This window comes from Anabrus simplex, chromosome 14, assembly GCF_040414725.1.
Source record: "Anabrus simplex isolate iqAnaSimp1 chromosome 14, ASM4041472v1, whole genome shotgun sequence".
In the NCBI taxonomy this organism is placed as follows: Eukaryota; Metazoa; Arthropoda; class Insecta; order Orthoptera; family Tettigoniidae; genus Anabrus; species Anabrus simplex.
This window is the reverse complement of record NC_090278.1, coordinates 87,684,357-87,702,004: the sequence shown is the minus strand read 5'-3', so window position 1 is coordinate 87,702,004 and position 17,648 is coordinate 87,684,357. Positions and strand designations below refer to the sequence as shown.

The window sequence follows — 17,648 nt, the reverse complement described above, 5'->3', positions numbered from 1 at the left end:
TTAAAAAGTAAACTTTTTATCTTCATTTTTACCAACAAGCTGAAGCAGATAACATTCTGAAACTATATCTAAATGTAAGTAGAAAAAAATGCATTTTTGTGTAATTTAATTTGATGCTATTCTTTGATTCTTCGATCCTGCGAGTCTTTCTTTGCATTTTATTTCATTATTATTATTTCTGTTTATTTCTTCCACCACATTCGTCCCTCATTCGTCTGGTGACCTTGCCGTAACTTCACAACGCACATACAAGAAACATCTTAATTGGAGCTTAGATGGTGCTGTCAGCTCCCACTTGAAATGCTAGCACACAGTGACGAATGAGAGTACCACTTTTTTTAAAATGCTATTTGTTCGGGGTGTTAACCTAAAAAGATCTTTTGCCCCTACTTGCACCATATGTGAGGAACCTGCCTGTATTATGTAAATGGCAGAAGTGGCACATATTGAACGTGAGGAAAGGAACCTTAAGGGGGGAGACCCAGCTTAACAATGGGAAAAAATAGGTTAATATTCATTTGATTGTTAAATATGCTACAATTGTTGTTGACAATTGCTGCACATATCCCAGTATTGGCATGCTTCCTGGCAACCAGAAGCAACTTTAATAATGTCCCTTACAAATTCCAAGTTTATAAGAATTTTCGTACTTTTCCTTTTTTAAAGTGTGTATCAAAACTCCAGCTACAAAATGAACCTCAATCATTAACATACACTGTGATTTGGATTTTTTGTCGCGTTTTTATTCTGAGCACCAGAAAATATTTATAGTTTTTTAAATAAAAATGTTATATAAAATTTAATTAAAATCTTATTGACCTGAACGAGGTACAGATTGTAGTACAACACTATAGGAGGAAACTCTGAAAAATCCACAATTATCCGTGTGAATCAGTAAGAGGGTTATGAAGGAAACCGTAATATATTGTTAAAAAGGCAGGAAATTTTGAACATTTTTTTTGAAAATGTTATAATTAGAATTTTGACATTATTGAAGTTGCTTCTGAATGCTCTGAAGCATGCCAATACTGGGATATGTGCAGCATTTGTCAACAACGTTTGTAGCATATGTAACAATCGAATGAATATTGGCCTATTTTCCCCATGTTAAGCTAGGTCTCTCCCCTTAAGGACGACAAAAACACCCAGTGCCCAGGCCAGGGATATTAATCATTTACAGTTAAAAACCCCTGACCCGGCCGGGAATCGAACCCAGAGCCGCCGGGTGACAGACAGACGTGTTGCGCCCTACACCGCAGGGCTGGACAAGAGTACCACTTACTATAGACTAATGGTAAACCATTCTTACAAGGGAAGGTCACGATGTCCACATAACCAATTTTGTTCAAACTTTGTAGGTTGGTAGTACTACGAGTACATCACAAAAACACACTGGCAAAGAAGTAGCATGCAACTCACAAACATTTCCAAAAAAGCGATTTTTAAAATGTTGAAAAAAGTTATGAGAGGTTTAGCATGCCAGGTACCTTCAAGCGAGAGACTGTGGAGCGGTGGTCGAGTGGTTAAGGTTCTCTACTTCAGTTATGAAGATGGCGAGTTTAAGTCACACTGGTCTCAATTTTTTTTCTGACATTTCCTGATCCCCGTTTTCCTCGTGTTGCGAATGGGAGCAGCAGTTAGTCACTGTCTGACCACATTGTGCCCTGTAACAGTTCTATGCAATGTATACAGACGTGCTCATCATAAGTTTGATCGGCATGGAGATCTGACATGGTGAATTATGTTTGAATGAAAGTGTTTTTGAATGTGAAGCTACGCAAAGTGAAAACAAGCTCCCAAGAGAGCAAGCAATAAATAAACAGTTGAAAAGGGCCATAGCTTACGTTGAGCACCTTCTTTATATAAATTGCTTACTGGATCCCGGAGACACTGTAGAGATTGAACAAGAGGCCAAATTACTGGAAAAGAAAATGTTTAAATCTATTTTGACAGTAATAGAAGAAAATAAATTTGTAACAGATGAAAAAAGGGGGAAAAGAGGGGTAAAAAGCTGGTAGCAACATGACTTCAATCAATCAATCAATCAATCCTGATCTGCATTTAGGGCAGCCGCCCAGGTGGCAGATTCCCTATGTGTTGTTTTCCTAGCCTTTTCCTAAATGATTTCAAAGAAATTGGAAATTTATTGAACATCTCCCTTTGTAAGATTCCAATCCCTAACTCCCCTTCCTATAAATGAATATTTGCCCCAGTTTGTCCTCTTGAATTCCAACAAATTGAGCTGCTTTTCTTTGGATTTTTTCCAGTTCATGAATCAGGGAATCCTGGTGAGGGTCCCATACACTGGAACCATACTCTAGTTGGGGTCTTACCAGAGACTTATATGCCCTCTCCTTTACATCCTTACTACAACCCCTAAACACCCTCATAACCATGTGCAGAGATCTGTACACTTGAACTCGCCATCTTCTTAACTGAAGTGGAGAACCTTAACCGCTCTACCAGTGTCTCGCTTGATGGTACCTAGCATGCTAAACCTCTGTTAACTTTTTTCAACATTTTCAAAATCCCTTTGTTTGAAAATGTTTGAGAGTTGCATGCTACTACTTTGCCACTATGACTTTGTGATGCAGTACTAGCAACCTACAAAGTTTGAACAAAATTGATGATGCAGACATTGTGACCTCCGCTTGTTAAATTCAAACCTTCATTATTGGAGGAATCTTCCTCGTGAACAGTCGAAATTGTCTTCTGAAGACGCAGAGGAAATTTCTCTGTGAAACGTAGAGAATTTCACCTTGTTTCCTTGACATGGCAATGCTATTATCATGCCTACAATTACGGACCGTGAAAGCAACAATCTAAATATTCTTTCAGTGTTTACTGGTATTCATTGCTAGAAGTGGGATTTTAAAAGTAGCCGGATGATTATTTTTTTACTATTTTATTGCATAAGGTCTTCGATGTTAAGATTGTATGTGTTGAGGTGCAGAGAATACCAAGAAGAAACCAGCATCAAGCACGGAGTCCTGTTCAACAGGTACATTCAGAGGACATTGGATGGAGTCATAGATAAACTTGGAACAGGAGGAATTAAGATCCAGGGAGAAAAGAACCATATATATTCATGTAATTTCCCCCTCCCTGATTTTTAGAACAAAAATTTGGAGAAAAAAAATCCTATATTTTCCCCCCTCATTTTATGTACAGTTTCCACTAGTTGCAAACCACAGACTTATCTCGTCTTCGTGATTCATGCCCATGTATGGAAATCGGGAACTAGTTTGGAAATTCCAGTTCATGTTTCCCATGCTAGGAGAGGAGGAACATTCCAGCGCCCGGGGCCAGAACACACCTGTGACTGCTAGCCATAGCTCACCCTTGATATCAACTGTGACTCACACGTGTACAGTAATCGCTTTCAACAGTGTTCTTACGTGTGAATTGTTGTGTGACGTCTTTCTTAGTGACATGATGGGAAAGAAAAACTGTAGTTATGATGCACAATTTAAATTGTCTGTAATAGAATTTGTTGAAAATAATGGCAATCGTTAGAAATTATAAGTTGCAAGTTAATTAATTTTTATTGAGCTATACAGGGTGTATCCGTGACGATGTTTCAAACATTCAGGGATGACTGAGGACAGCATATGGGTCAATTTGAGACAAAGAACCATATTCCGGAAATGATCGAGTCAAAAGTTAAGAACCGAGCCCGATAGCTGCAGTCGCTTAAGTGCGGCCAGTATCCAGTATTCGGGAGATAGTAGGTTCCAGTCCCACTGTCGGCAGCCCTGAAGATGGTTTTCCATGGTTTCCCATTTTCACACCAGGCAAATGCTGGGGCTGTACCTTAATTAAGGCCACGGCCACTTCCTTCCCACTCCTAGGCCTTTCCTGTCCCATCGTCGCCATCAGACCTATCTGTGTCGGTGCGACATAAAGCAACTTGTAAAAAAAAAAGTTAAGATGGATTGACCTTTTCAATACAATATATCACATCAGTCTTGGGAATAATTTCAGCCACTTAGTGGCAATCTTCCTACAAGAAGTCAGTGCTTGTTCTACATCAGACGTTAGAGATTTACGTCTTTGCCTGAGGTCCTACGTCAACTTAAAGACATCATATTATGACAAGAAGATCATAACCATAATTTTTATTATTATATGTATTTTAATGTTATAATTATTCCTGCAACATTGTCTTTGTCTGGTATACATATGTTTTAGTTATCACATAATCTGTTTAATTTTTAATATTAATCTTTTAATTTTTATTTGTTTACCTGCACAAGTTTCACAAGCTGCTCCACTTACAACAAATATTCGAAATGGTGTCCCCCTGAGTCAATGCAGGCACTGCACCGTTGTACAAAGTTCTGTCATACCCGTTCGAATATCCCCCGTGTCGTTTGAACTGTTAAGAACGAACAGACATAAAACAACTTGGATTATTAATAACTTTTGACTCGAACGTTTCCTTATCTCAAATTGATCCATTTGCCGTCCTCCATCATCCCTGAAATTTTGTAACATCATCACGGTTACACTCTATATGCTCACTCTGGTAACACTTGAGGCACATGAGCGCACTACAAGATTCAGAATATATATTCACCTCCTTGGCGTGGGTTCAAGCATAACTTCTGTCTTTTCCCTAGCCAGATTTTTGTACCAAACCAAGCAGCGCAGCACCAATGTCGTAAACTGTCAAAAAATGAGTGAATAATGCCAGCTTTGTGACATATTGACATCCCAGACAGGTAGGCATTTCCAAGATTATGACATTGCAAATAAAACTATAAAAAATAACCACAATTCAGAAAAGCAATAACAGGGAGAGCACTAAAACAGGTTTTTAGGGAGCTGCTCCCAAGCGGCAACCTTCAATTTCCCTGGTAGCGCTAGATGTGTTAAACCACTAGCAAGAAAATTAACATGAATATCCCATATCTTGCACCTGACAGTCGTAGATGCACAAGTTCTTGAGAGCATTTCACTTGAACTTCATTATCACATCATTTTAAAGTTAAATAATGAATTCTGCAAAATGCATGCTACAAATCAATAGTTTACAACTAAATACAAATAATGACCACTGACAGGTGATCTGACAATCAAGTTCCAGTTGTTACCTTACCTGTACCCCGAAGCGATCTTCTCGTTCTCATCAACTACCACATTAATTAGATGACTCAGACAATAAATTTCTTCATCTTTCACAACCTGCGACATATCTGGGTGATTTTGAAACTGTGCTTCTGTTAAGGAATTATCATTCATGATCATCAACCAAACAACACAAATACAATATTAAATATAAAAATACTGTTGATGTTTTAGGGGAGAAATATTTACATCATTAATCACGAGTAAGGTAAGAGAGGGTCCTGAAAAGAGCCAAAACTGGTTTACATGGAACTCCAGTGTATGTAATTCTGATTTGTATATAATCATCTGTCTGAGCAAATATCTTTTATAACTGACACCATAAAGTCAGATCATTTATACACACAAGTATGAAGGATGAGTTCTCCACCTAATCAATACTTTATTTTACATAGTGTCAATATTACATAAAAGGACAGTACCAGTTTCAACCTGTAAATAGGTCATTTTCAGCTGTTGAAGAACCTGCTTAACAGTGTCTGTACAGAATAAATACTACTAAAATTAAAATTAAACAAGAATGCCATTAAAATAAACATGAATGGAGCAGAAATATGAACGACCAACCAAGGTTCAGGAAAGCAAAAGGTTGTTCCTTCAAAGTAGAAGGGATCAGTGGAAGGAGAGACCAGTCATGTTTGAAATGGTTTGGACACCTATAGAGGAAAGTTTTCACAATTTTTACAATTTGCTTTACGTCACACCGACACAGATAGATCTAGGCCTAGGAGTGGGAAGGAAGCGGCCGTGGCCTTAATTATGGTACAGCATACAGACCCGGCATTTGCCTGGTGTGAAAATGGGAAACCACGAAAAACTATCTTCAGGGCTGCCAACAGTGGGGATCAAACACACTACCTCCCAGATGCAAGCTCAGAGCTGCGCGACCCTAGCCACTCAGCCAACTCACCTGGTATAGAGGAAAGGAAAACACCCAAGATCAACTGACCGGCATTTACCGGACATGTCCTTTTGTAATGCTTCTCCTGTCCAGCAGGCATTTACTATTTGCTACTAAAAATATAGATTTTTGTATATTGTGTTCTTAGTTCAGTGTTCTCCCTAGGACCTTTTTACCGGGCGCACCATCCTGCCATTTTCTCAAACCACCCAGCTAACATCACCTCGATTGTGCTAGGTAAGCCTACATAATATTAATACATATTTGTGTCATTGGGTGCGAGCAGTGTCTGGATTACTGTGGAATCGCATGCGAGTAGTCTGTTCCACATGAAGTCACAAACCTGTATGGCAGTTCACAGCAACCGAGTGGTAGGCCTAAGCCCGGTGTCAGATGATTATGAAGGAGCAGAACACTAGACGTTCAAAATACTGTTATGTCTTGTTCATGACAACAACACTAAAATAGTTCAATTTTGCAAAAGGTTTACCCATCTAATATTATTGTTAATTTCCTGAGGTGAATAAATTTTAAAAATTCACCTTCATTTTTTTTACGTGGTATTCCCTGCCTGGCTACCCATTCCTGCCACCATGCTGAAAAACATTTCTGAGGAGAACACTGTAGTTATTCAGTTTCCTAATGTCTTCTCTACTGCAAAGCTATTTTTGTTGAATTTCCTCCACTTCAGTCCACATTCTCTCAGAATACATCATTTACTCACTTAGTTATTTGATGCGTATGCGCTCTGATTTTATCAGTGAACCCTATGATGGAAAAATTAAAGTGTTTTAAATGGGTGAAGCTTCATAATATGAAAAATGTTAAATTTGAATACGTTCTTCCTGTCTTGAGTATTTGCAATCGAAAGGCGTGGAGATACACAATTCTAAACATTTTGACAAATTACATTGCTATTTTGTTTTATGTCGCACCGACACAGATAGGTCTTATGGGGATGATGGGATAGGAATGGGAAGGAAGCGGCCGTGGCCTTAATTAAGATACAGCCCCAGCATTTGCCTGGTGTGAAAACAGGAAACCATGGAAAACTATCTTCTGGGCTGCCGACAGTGGGGTTCATTACCCACTATCTCCCGGATGCAAGCTCACACCTGCACGCCCCTAACCGCACAGCCAACTCGCTTGGTGAGACAAATTACACTAGGAGTTCCAAAATTGATGAACATAAAACATTAGATAAGCAGTGGTGTGAATTTTTTAAATGTAGCCCTGATATCGAAACACTTAGTGAGCTCCTCAAAATTTAACAGTTCTATTTCGCTATTCCAGGTTGCAATGTAACCATTGAAAGCGTGCTTTTCCTGATTAAAACAAAGTGGTCAGAAGAAAGAAACCGTTTACTGACCGAGTCGGTTAAGGGTATTTCAATAGTGAAGTACAACTTTAAAATCATGCCATACGGAGAGTTTTACAATTATTTATTACTAGCAGGTGCCCACACCTTCACCCGCGTTTATTAATTCAACTGTGTTAGATTTTTCTAAACCATTTAATTAAATGCAAAAGAAAAACTATATTATTATTAACATACAGTACATCGTTTTCACTTTTAATACTGGTTGTTTTCTATTATTTTACTATTTCACTGCCTTTCCACCCCCGCCTGTAGGGGTGTCTTACCCAACAGTTTTCTTTCCCAAACAGTAAGTCATATGAGTATCATGTTTGGTTGAGAGCTATGCTGAAACACACACACACATTCACCCGTAATCTCTGTCATTTTCGACATTTTCTTTTTTCACTCCTTCTCACCCCCTATTCAATGGGGACTGAACTTGGATTTTTCTAAGGATACGAGCAGATGGAAGAAATTGATCCCAAACTTAATAAGAAATGGGAAAGAAGACAGTAATCTGCATGCAGAATTTTAACAATATTCCTACCTTCAGCCCTGCATAAAGTGAAAAATACGCACTAGTACAGACACTATATGAAAACAGATTACCAGGTACAAGAGCTTGTTCACCATGGTATCCCACAACAGTAATGCCAACAACTAAAACTTCCCATAGTGTACAAACAACATACCAGAAGAGGTAATAACTCTTCCTCCTTCTCCTCATCCCATGTCTTGTAAGAATGCTAGGTATATAACCTATTTCCAAATGTGAAAACAAAACACATTGAAGATGAAGCCATAAAACTAGCCGAGAATGCAAGAAGCGATCCTTTCATTGTTCTTAAAAAGAATTATCAACGTAGGAATGCAGAAATTCCAATTGAAAAATGCGAAAAACACTTCTCTGACATATTGAACACAGAATGAAAGAATCAGCCAAACTTAATAACCCAAGATAAATGTAATACAAACATAGCTAGAGAACTAATACTTTCACGGGAGGAAGTTTAATTTACCATCACAAAAATAAAAAATGAAAAGACAACTGGACCAGAACAAATAGCATACGAACACCTGAAGGCATCAAAGGACATACTTGGTCAATTCTAGACAGAATTTTTCAATGAATGCTTAAAATCAAGAACAATCCCTGAAAAATGGTGATGAGCAACGCTAACGATTCTCTACAAAGGAAGAGGTCACACAGACGACATGAACTCTTATCGAGGAATTGCCCTGAAAAACTCAAGTTCCAAAACCTTCACAAAAATCTTGACAAACAAATTAACAGAAATTATAGATGAAAAAGATACCTGATTACCAATTTGGCTTCAGAAAAGGAAAATCGACGCTTCATGCGGTGAAAGTTTTATTAGATGACATAGAAAGCAACCTGAGGTTTCCAAAAGGGAAATATCATGCAATCTTCATACATTATACTAAACCCTTTGATCACGTAGGCTGCGGAATACTCATATCAAAACTCACAGGCATGATTGGAGAAAACCATACAATAATCAAAATCATATAAAATATTTTAAAATACAACGTGCTTCAGATCAGCGATGAAGTCACAGTATCTAAAGATATTGTACAAACAAATGGAGTCCTACAAGATGATCCCATTAATGCCCTTCTTTTCAACATTGTAACTGCTGACATAGGAAAATTTTTGGAAGGAACTAAAGAAACATTGTTTATTCTATATGCTGATTATATGGTCCTAGGTTCGTCCAACAAAGAAAACCTGCAATCAGCTTTAAACAACCTTGAACAATGGGCACAGAAGAACAAATTCAAAATAAATCTAGATAAAACGAAGCAAATGACTTTTAGAAAAGAGGGAAGAAACACAAGAAATGACATAATTTTACTAAAAAATGAACCCATGGAAATTAAAATATCTTGGAATAACACTGCAGATAACCACCAAATCTTTCAGCATGCATATCGAAGAAAGGATGACAGCCATATGTGCAATTTATAACATTAAGAACTTAACATCCCTTGCACTAGTGACAGCTGACACTTTTTGAAACTACAATAACTCAGTTACGTATGGGCTCACTCTCATTTGGGAGAAACTACCCATCTCTGATCTTTAAAAAGTTAAAAATGTCAAAACAAGATTCCTGAAAAGAGCTATTAGATCTGGAAAATTTGCACCAAACAGAATGATCTATGCCCTGACAAGAGAAATTTTCTTCCTAAAAGAATTAAGGATCAAACTACAACTACCTCCCACCGGACTGTACAATGAACTGATAGCAGAAGGAAAATGGAAAGCAGAGGAGATAGACTACAATTTCTTTAGGATGGACGCAGTGATATACAGGGATTGGACCGGAACAAACCAAATACAAAGACATGCTATCATTAGGCTAGCGATACATGGGTTTCACCATGTGTAAACAAAAAGTTTCATCAAGCTAACGATCAATGTATTTGCACATTATGCGGCCAGAAATGTGAACAGCATCACTTTACGGTTTGCAAGAGTAGAACAAAATCTCTATGCTTTTATAGCACAGAAAATTAACAGAATTTATCAAATGCCCTCTTGGGAGCATCTTTTCACTAATAAATGTTCAATGTCAAGAATTTCATTGTTTGGTCCGTACTGAATGGAGATTCGCAAAGCAAAAAATTGAAGTATGAGGGTCCACCTTTTCAATACAAATATGTAGCAGTTTTTAAATCACCATATTATTATATATTACATGGAGCTGGTTTCGGGATGATGAATGCCATCATCAGCCAAACAGGGAATGTACAACTTGCTTTGTGATTAATAAATGTGAAAACAAATGGCAACTGTCTGAGAATCATAACTAACATTGGTGCAAAAGCTGGTTTTTATGACCTCATGTTATTAGCCCATTCCTTCCAATGGCATCCCATAACAACAAAATTGAAGTAATTGTCAATGCTAACTCAAACAGGATTGCTTCTTATTTTCTAAGTTAAAATTATATACACTTAAATATGTCTTTAAAGTAGAGAAACGAACAAAAGCAGAATATTGCAATAAAAATCAGCCAGGGCAATATCTTCCATTATTTATCGATCTTATATTTTAAAACAAATATGTTTAAAACTGCTAATCAAAGTGAAGGAATGTCTTTTAAAGAGAGGTTTTAATTGTTTAGTTGCTAGAGGCTTTATTTTGCACCGACACAGATAGGTCTTACGGCGACAATGGGATAGGAAAGGCCTAGGAGTTGGAAGGAAGTGGTCGTAGCCTTAATTAAGGTACAGCCCCAGCATTTGCCTGGTGCGAAAACGGAAACCACGGAAAACCAGGACTGCCGACAGTGGGATTCGAACCCACTATCTCCTGGATGCAAGCTCACAGCCGCGCGCCCCTACTGCACGGCCAACTCGCCCGGTAGGTTTTAATTAGATAACAAAAGAAGGAAAATAGGTTTCTTGGTAAAATCTAACAATCGTGATTATATTCCCTGCTAATGATGAATTCGGAACACTGGCAACCGGCACTGGTACTCTCTTTCGATGATGAAGTTCGTGCGTGGATATCACACTGCGGTCTGTGACATACGGGTGCTGAAAACCAACAGTCTCGTGACGGATCATATGCCGACAGTCTGATTACAAACTCATCAATCAAGAATCTTGGATAACTGTTCAACAAACACCTGGCCGTCTTCGAAAAGTTGGTATAAGAAATAGCGGCGATTATCCTATTAACATAATGATTATGAAAAATGAGAAGAGGAAAAAAAAAAAAAATCCACTACCTTACGCCTTTACAACCGACGTCACTATTGGCGGGATTGGGTGACCGCACATTGTGAATCCAGGCAAATTTTCATTCCCACTGTACTGCAACTGAAAAGAAATATGTTTTCCGACAATGGTACGAAAATCCAAGTGTACGGTATCGTAGGCCCTATTGTATTCCAGATACTGGGCAAGAAGAGGAGTAAATATCTTAACAAGAAAACATGACACAATAGAAAAGTCATGAGAGAAAAGAAAAAAAAGGATACGACTGATACCCAAAATTTTGGAATACTTTTCAACAGTTCAGATCGCTGCTCGAAATGGATTTTTCTTTTCTTTGTATACACCTCCTCAACTTTGATAATGTCTTGAGCAGCACTCACGTTCAAAGCATCAATATCTTTCTGAATACCATCCAGCTTTTCCAACGTTTCCCTCTGATAATCGTCGTCCACCAGACGAGCTCGCTTAGTCCCATTCATTGTTCACCTGTATTATTGCGGAGACACACACCACTTAGTTTCCTTTGTTTACACAGTGGAAAACGAACTTTAGAAAGGAAAACTTAAACACGAACAATTCCAACAACCATATTCATCAAAGATGTTGTTTTCACTACCCTGCCCTAATGCAATTAGAAGCACTGAAAAGAAGATGAATTACTGGTACCGTACTCCGCCGTTATTTTGTGAGACATGTCAACGAAATAAATCGTATTGGCTATTACGTTCTTTGTACTGCGCAACTGCGCATGCGCGAAGTACACCATACGGCGTTGAGATCAGTTGAGAATAAAATGGGATCCTAATTCGAGGAAGATTTTTGAAACAACAGTATTTTGGATAGGCTTTGCATATTATTGTTATAGGAAGTCCGTCTTCTCGCTATAAACTTTCGTCTTGACCACTTCTCTAGCTCCAAAACCTCACACGCAACAATGTGAATTCGATAGTTTCTTACTTCGAATTTCAACTGGAGATTTCTCTTGCGTAAACCTTGGAGGCGAAATACTAATCCAAGGATCTTATCATTTTCATCTTATCATTGTAATCTCACGCATGCGCAAAAAGTGAATCATGAATGGCAACATTCTCCCAGATCCCAGTCCTACGACAAACAGCTCTATCACGTAGGTATCGATATCAAATAGGTTACAATGATCCTTGTAACATATTTGTCTATGCTATGATAGGAATCTTTCCTTTCAACACGAAGATAGAGGGAAGTTGGATCAAACAGGTTGTAACCTATTTGGTTAGAAAAAGTGTAAAGTTGCCACATCAGCAAACAGGACTGCCAACAGTAACTTATTGCTATTTCTGTATTGCGATTTGGGTACATTAAGAACCAAATATGAATGAACATATAGAGAATTTTAAAGCGTTAATTTGTCACATATATCCTACTTTTCTAATAATAAAATATTTAAAAAAATTTTATTAATCACGCGTTCTGTTACTGGACAACATGGTTCAATTTCAGTATCGTCTCGATAGCCAATCACGTGGTTTACATTTCGAGATGCCGTAAGGCCCGTAAGGTCAAATACAGTAGAGATATCTAATTATAGTACATTTCGTTCAACGGGCCAAAAGGACGAGACAATGGAGTGGCAGTTGCACCGTCATTTTTTAATCCACTTGAAAGCCGCGTCAACCATATTTTAAGCAATCAAAACAAGTGGGAGTGGTGATGAAGCAAGTACCAAAACAAGCTGTAGGAATAAAGAAAGCACTCAAAGGTGTATAATGTCTTTAAGAGGACATTAAAAGCAAAAGATATACATACTTACATATTGCATAAAGAAGGAAAATTAACACATTTCAAATAATTACAAAAGAAATACCTACATTTAGCCCTAATTACAGAGAATTAAAATATACAACAGTAACCTTTGAACTGTGGTGGCTGGTGGTACGGTATCTAAAGCTGGGTGTTGCACCAAAATTTTCAGTGTCACATTTTTATTTTTTGCTTACAGAAATAACAAGAAATTATATTATCGTTAAGTAATGAACTACATTCCTACTAAAACTGAAATATATCTGGCAATTATAGCCCAGAAAATAAGAGGCTAATTATACACTACAACTAAGTTACAGTTATCTTAACAATATTGTTGGCTGTACGTCCCACTAACAACTTTTTAAACGGTTTTAGGAGACGCCGAGGTGTCGGAATTTAGTCCCGCACGAGTTATTTTATATGCCAGTAAATCTGCTGACACGAGGCTGACTTACATGAGCACCTTCAAATACCACAGGACTGAGCCAGGATCGAACCTACCAGGTTACGGTCAGATGGCCAGTGCCTGAACCGCCTGAGTCACTCAGCCTGGCACAGTTACTTTTGCCTCACTTGAATTGAAAATTTGCTCTCCTGTTTTTCATTGAAACAAGATGTTGGTAACGTTGTATTTATTTATTTATTTATTTATTTATTTATTTATTTATTTATTTATTTATTTATTTATTTATTTATTTATTTATTTATTTATTTATTTTGCTATTGTCTTTACGTAGCACCGACACAGATAGGTCTTATGGCGACGATTGTTGGTAATATTGTGGGTAGTCTGGTATGCGTGGAAAAGAAATGACCCAGCAAGTTAGCCACGCGGTTAGGGTAGCGTAGCTGTGAGCTTGCATTCAGGGGATAGTGGGCTCGGACACCCCTGTCGGAAGCTCTGAAATGGTTTTCTGCGGTTTCCCATTTTCACCCCAGGCAAATGCTGTGGTTGTACCTTAAGTAAAGCGACGGTCGCTTCCTTCCAACTCCTGACCCTCTCCTATCCCATCGTCGCCATAAGACATATTTGCGTCGGTGTAACGTAAAACAAAAAGTTGTAAATTTAAAAAATGGGAATGAAATTACCTTTGCGTGAGGAGAGAAAGTAGGAATGAAGTAATTTCCACGGAGTGGCGCAATCTAACGGGGACATTTTGAATTGTTTCTCGATAGGGAACTAGCTAGTCTCGTGCAACTCCCTGAGACCGATACTGGCCAGCTTGATATCTGATGAAAATGGCGTATGGCTTTTAGTGCCGGGAGTGTCCGAGGACATGTTCGTCTCGCCATGTGCAGGTCTTTTGATTTAACGCCCGTAGGCGACCTGATGAGGATAAAATGATGATAAAGACAAAACATTCACTCAGCCCCCGTGCCAGGGAAATTAACCAATGATGGTTAAAATTCCCGACCCTGCCGGGAATCGAACTCGGGACCCCTGTGACCAGCACGCTAAGTATTTAGCCATGGAGCCTGACTACTACTTGATGCTATACAAGCTTAGGCTCGTCCCTGCTGAGGTACATTACGCCGCGCTGTCCGCTTGGGAGTTGCCGTAGGAAAGCAAACCCCTGAGTTCGATTCGAAGCCATCAGCGTTTATTAGTCCTTTACCAAGCATTAGTAGGCCTACAGCGAACGACCGAAGATGGGTGATGATGCTCGATTTTTGAAGGGGCCTACAACATCTAAGGTCATCGGCCTATAACAAAGATGGTTGATTTTAACATGTTTTCGAATATATGTTAGGTTTATTAAACTAAAACATTACAAGAAAAGACGACAAATGAAGTGCAAAATTATTAGCAGTTGTGCAACATTGCAACAATACAACCTACCGCTCCTGCCTTTGAACAAAGTAATATGACCACACGGAGAAATGATTCATATCCCTTGAATAATAATAATAATAATAATAATAATAATAATAATAATAATAATAATAAAGAAGAAGAAGAATTTGTAGGATAAACCGTTTAAACTAAATGTTTAAAAAGAGGACAATCCTTGTGTTAATGATCTTAAATCTCATAAGGTAGATAAGGGAGATAGTGGGTTCGAATCCACTGCCGACAGCCCTGAAGATGGTTTTCCGTGGTTTCCCATTTTCACATCCCCCTGTGGGTGGGGGCGGCAGAATAACACCCACGGTATCCCCTGCCTGTCGTAAGAGGCGACTAAAAGGGGCCTCAGGGGCTCTGAACTTTGGAGCGTGGGTTAGCGACCACGGGGCCCTCAGCTGAGTCCTGGCATTGCTTCCACTTACTTGTGCCAAGCTCCTCACTTTCATCTATCCTATCCGACCTCCCTTGGTCAACACTTGTTCTTTTTAGACCCCGACGGTATTACGTATGGAGGCCTAGGGAGTCTTTCAATTTTCATGCCCTTCGTGGCCCTTGTGTTCCTTTGGCCGATACCTTAATTTTTCGAAGTGTCGGATCCCTTCCATTTTTTCTCTCTGATTAGTTTTATATAGAGGATGGTTGCCTAGTTGTACTTCCTCTTAAAACAATAATCACCACCACCATCACTCCCATTTTCACACCGGGCAAATGCTAGGGCTGTACCTTAAGGCCACGGCCGCTTCCTTCAAACTCCTAGCCCTTTCCTATTCCATCGTCGACATAAGACCCATCTGTTTCGGTGCGACGTAAAGCCACTTGCAAAAAAATAAACAAAAATGTTAACGACAGTGCTAACCATTTAGCCATGCAGCCGAACATTGAGTTACCAAAATGATTCCTATGTCCCTTACATAGGATGAAATTCCTGCCTACTAATTTTCCTCCCTCTCTGAAGACTACCAGTTCTGCCTTGTTGGTATTCAGATCATTTACATTTTCCTATGCTCATGCCATATCGTCGCAAAGGTAACTTACAGCGAGTGTGAGACAGAGTAAGCGTTTAGAGCAGGGCCTCTCAAACGCCCTAACTCTCACGCGTGAAGAGCGAGGTGCATAGGCTCTGTGCACTGTGCAACGGTACGCTTCGCCTCAACTCGGCTCGACTCAGATGGTGTAGTGTGCTGAGAGCGACGAAGCGTTTGGTGGTAGACGACGTGTTTATCAGTGAAATAGATAAGCGCACGACAACAACATAATAATGGAGCAACTGTTTCGAAGAAAGCAAAGACTTCCGAAAGTCCATTTCAATCGAACTGGGAACTTTCGTTTTTTTTTTTTTTTTTTTTTTTTTTTTTTTTTTTTTTTTTTTTTTTGTGGGACGATAATTACGTGCGTAAGAAAATCGTCCATTGAAAGACACTACAACAGACTACATTCGGAAAATGATTGTGAAATCATAGGAGACGTCAGAGAGAAAGAATTAAGGAAGTTGAAATATCTTGAAGAAGAGCATTCTATATCCACAAATGAGGTTTGTTCCAGTACTATAGCATTTTCATTTTGGTTACGGGTTCTGCATTTTTTAAAAATTATATTTACATTCCTCTCAAGCATGTATGTGTATTTCTAATTCACTTTTAAAATCTTTTTAATAACACTGGTAACCTTGTCCCATACAACTGAGCGTCTCCGCTCACCACACATAAACATTTCGCAGTGGGGGTGAAACAGCAGTGAAGGTGAGGAACGCGGAGACAGGCCGAACGGGGCGACAGGTGTAGGGAGAGAGGAGTGGGGGGTCTGCACTCTGGTCAACCAAGCGAAGTCGTCTTTTGTACCGTGCACAGTGCATGCACCACGCGCATGCACCCTGAGAGGCCCTGGTTTAGAGTATAACTTTGTGGGTTTGGTTGAATTGGACAGCTCGTTGCGGTTAAAGTAGGCCTCGGTCACACTTCGGTTGTGTTACTGCGCGAAATCTCGCGTCGAAGTTGCACATCACTAACTTGGATGGGACCGGCAACACACAGCGTGATTACTCGCCGCGGGACACGTCTTCAAGATGGTCCGCACGAGAATGGGCTGAGGTCCATTTTACTTGCGTGTTTTCTCGTTCTTTGCCTGGCCACACTTGCCGAATGAAGACGCTGCGGTACTGTGCTCTTGTTTCAATATTGCGCATGGTCCACCTGCATTCGTTTTGTACTTTCACTTTGCAAAATCGGATTAGACAGTGAATCAGGGTGCGAAATCAGAAAGTGGTGGGCGGGAGAAGGACATAGGGCTTAACTACAGTATCCGGCGGGGGAGGGGGTAAAAATTCCCCTGTAATGAAATTACCCCCTCCCCGCCAAAATGTAAATTTTAGATCTTTTTGTTCGAATGTTGTTGTTATAACAAGAATGATAAACATTAGAAAGTTATTACAATCGGCTGAGGAGTTTATGAGAGACTCGCTTTCTTAAGAAAGACCAGACGAGGCGCGATCTGTCCTGAATTATCGCTTTATTAGTGGAACCTTTCCCTACCAGGGTTATGTGTTGACTGAACAAAATTGTCGGTTTGTACACCCATGCCATAATTATCGTCGCAAAGGTAACGTACAGCGAGTGTGAGACAGAGTATGCTTTTAGAGTATAACTTTGTCGGTTTGGCGAATAGTCCCATTGGCTACCTATTGGCAACACACCCTCTCCAAGAAGTACAGGAGTGGTGTAAGCAAGATCTACTTAAAGCGATGACAAGGGAGGAGAACAAGTAATTTACATTTTTGCTCGGGTTTCAGATGGACTTGCCAGAGTGACATGAACAATAGGCTGCAAGTGCGGAGTTGAGGTCTGGCAGTCATTTGAATTATTTCTGATGTTTTAAAATATGCA

The 17,648-nt window shown here is 39.3% G+C and overlaps 1 protein-coding gene across 1 annotated transcript in view; it reads right to left on the bottom strand.

Moving 5' to 3' along the window:
- LOC136885667 (protein SET-like) overlaps nt 1-11,469 on the bottom strand; it is a 31,215-nt gene extending 19,746 nt beyond the window's left edge. The window contains exons 1-2 of the mRNA XM_067158363.2: nt 11,405-11,469; nt 5,102-5,214 (exon numbers count right to left, since the gene is read on the bottom strand). Of these exons, the coding sequence (XP_067014464.2) occupies nt 5,102-5,196 (95 nt within the window). The 5' untranslated portion in view covers nt 5,197-5,214; nt 11,405-11,469. The remainder of the gene's footprint in view (nt 1-5,101; nt 5,215-11,404) is intronic.
- Between the last annotated feature and the right edge of the window lie 6,179 nt (nt 11,470-17,648).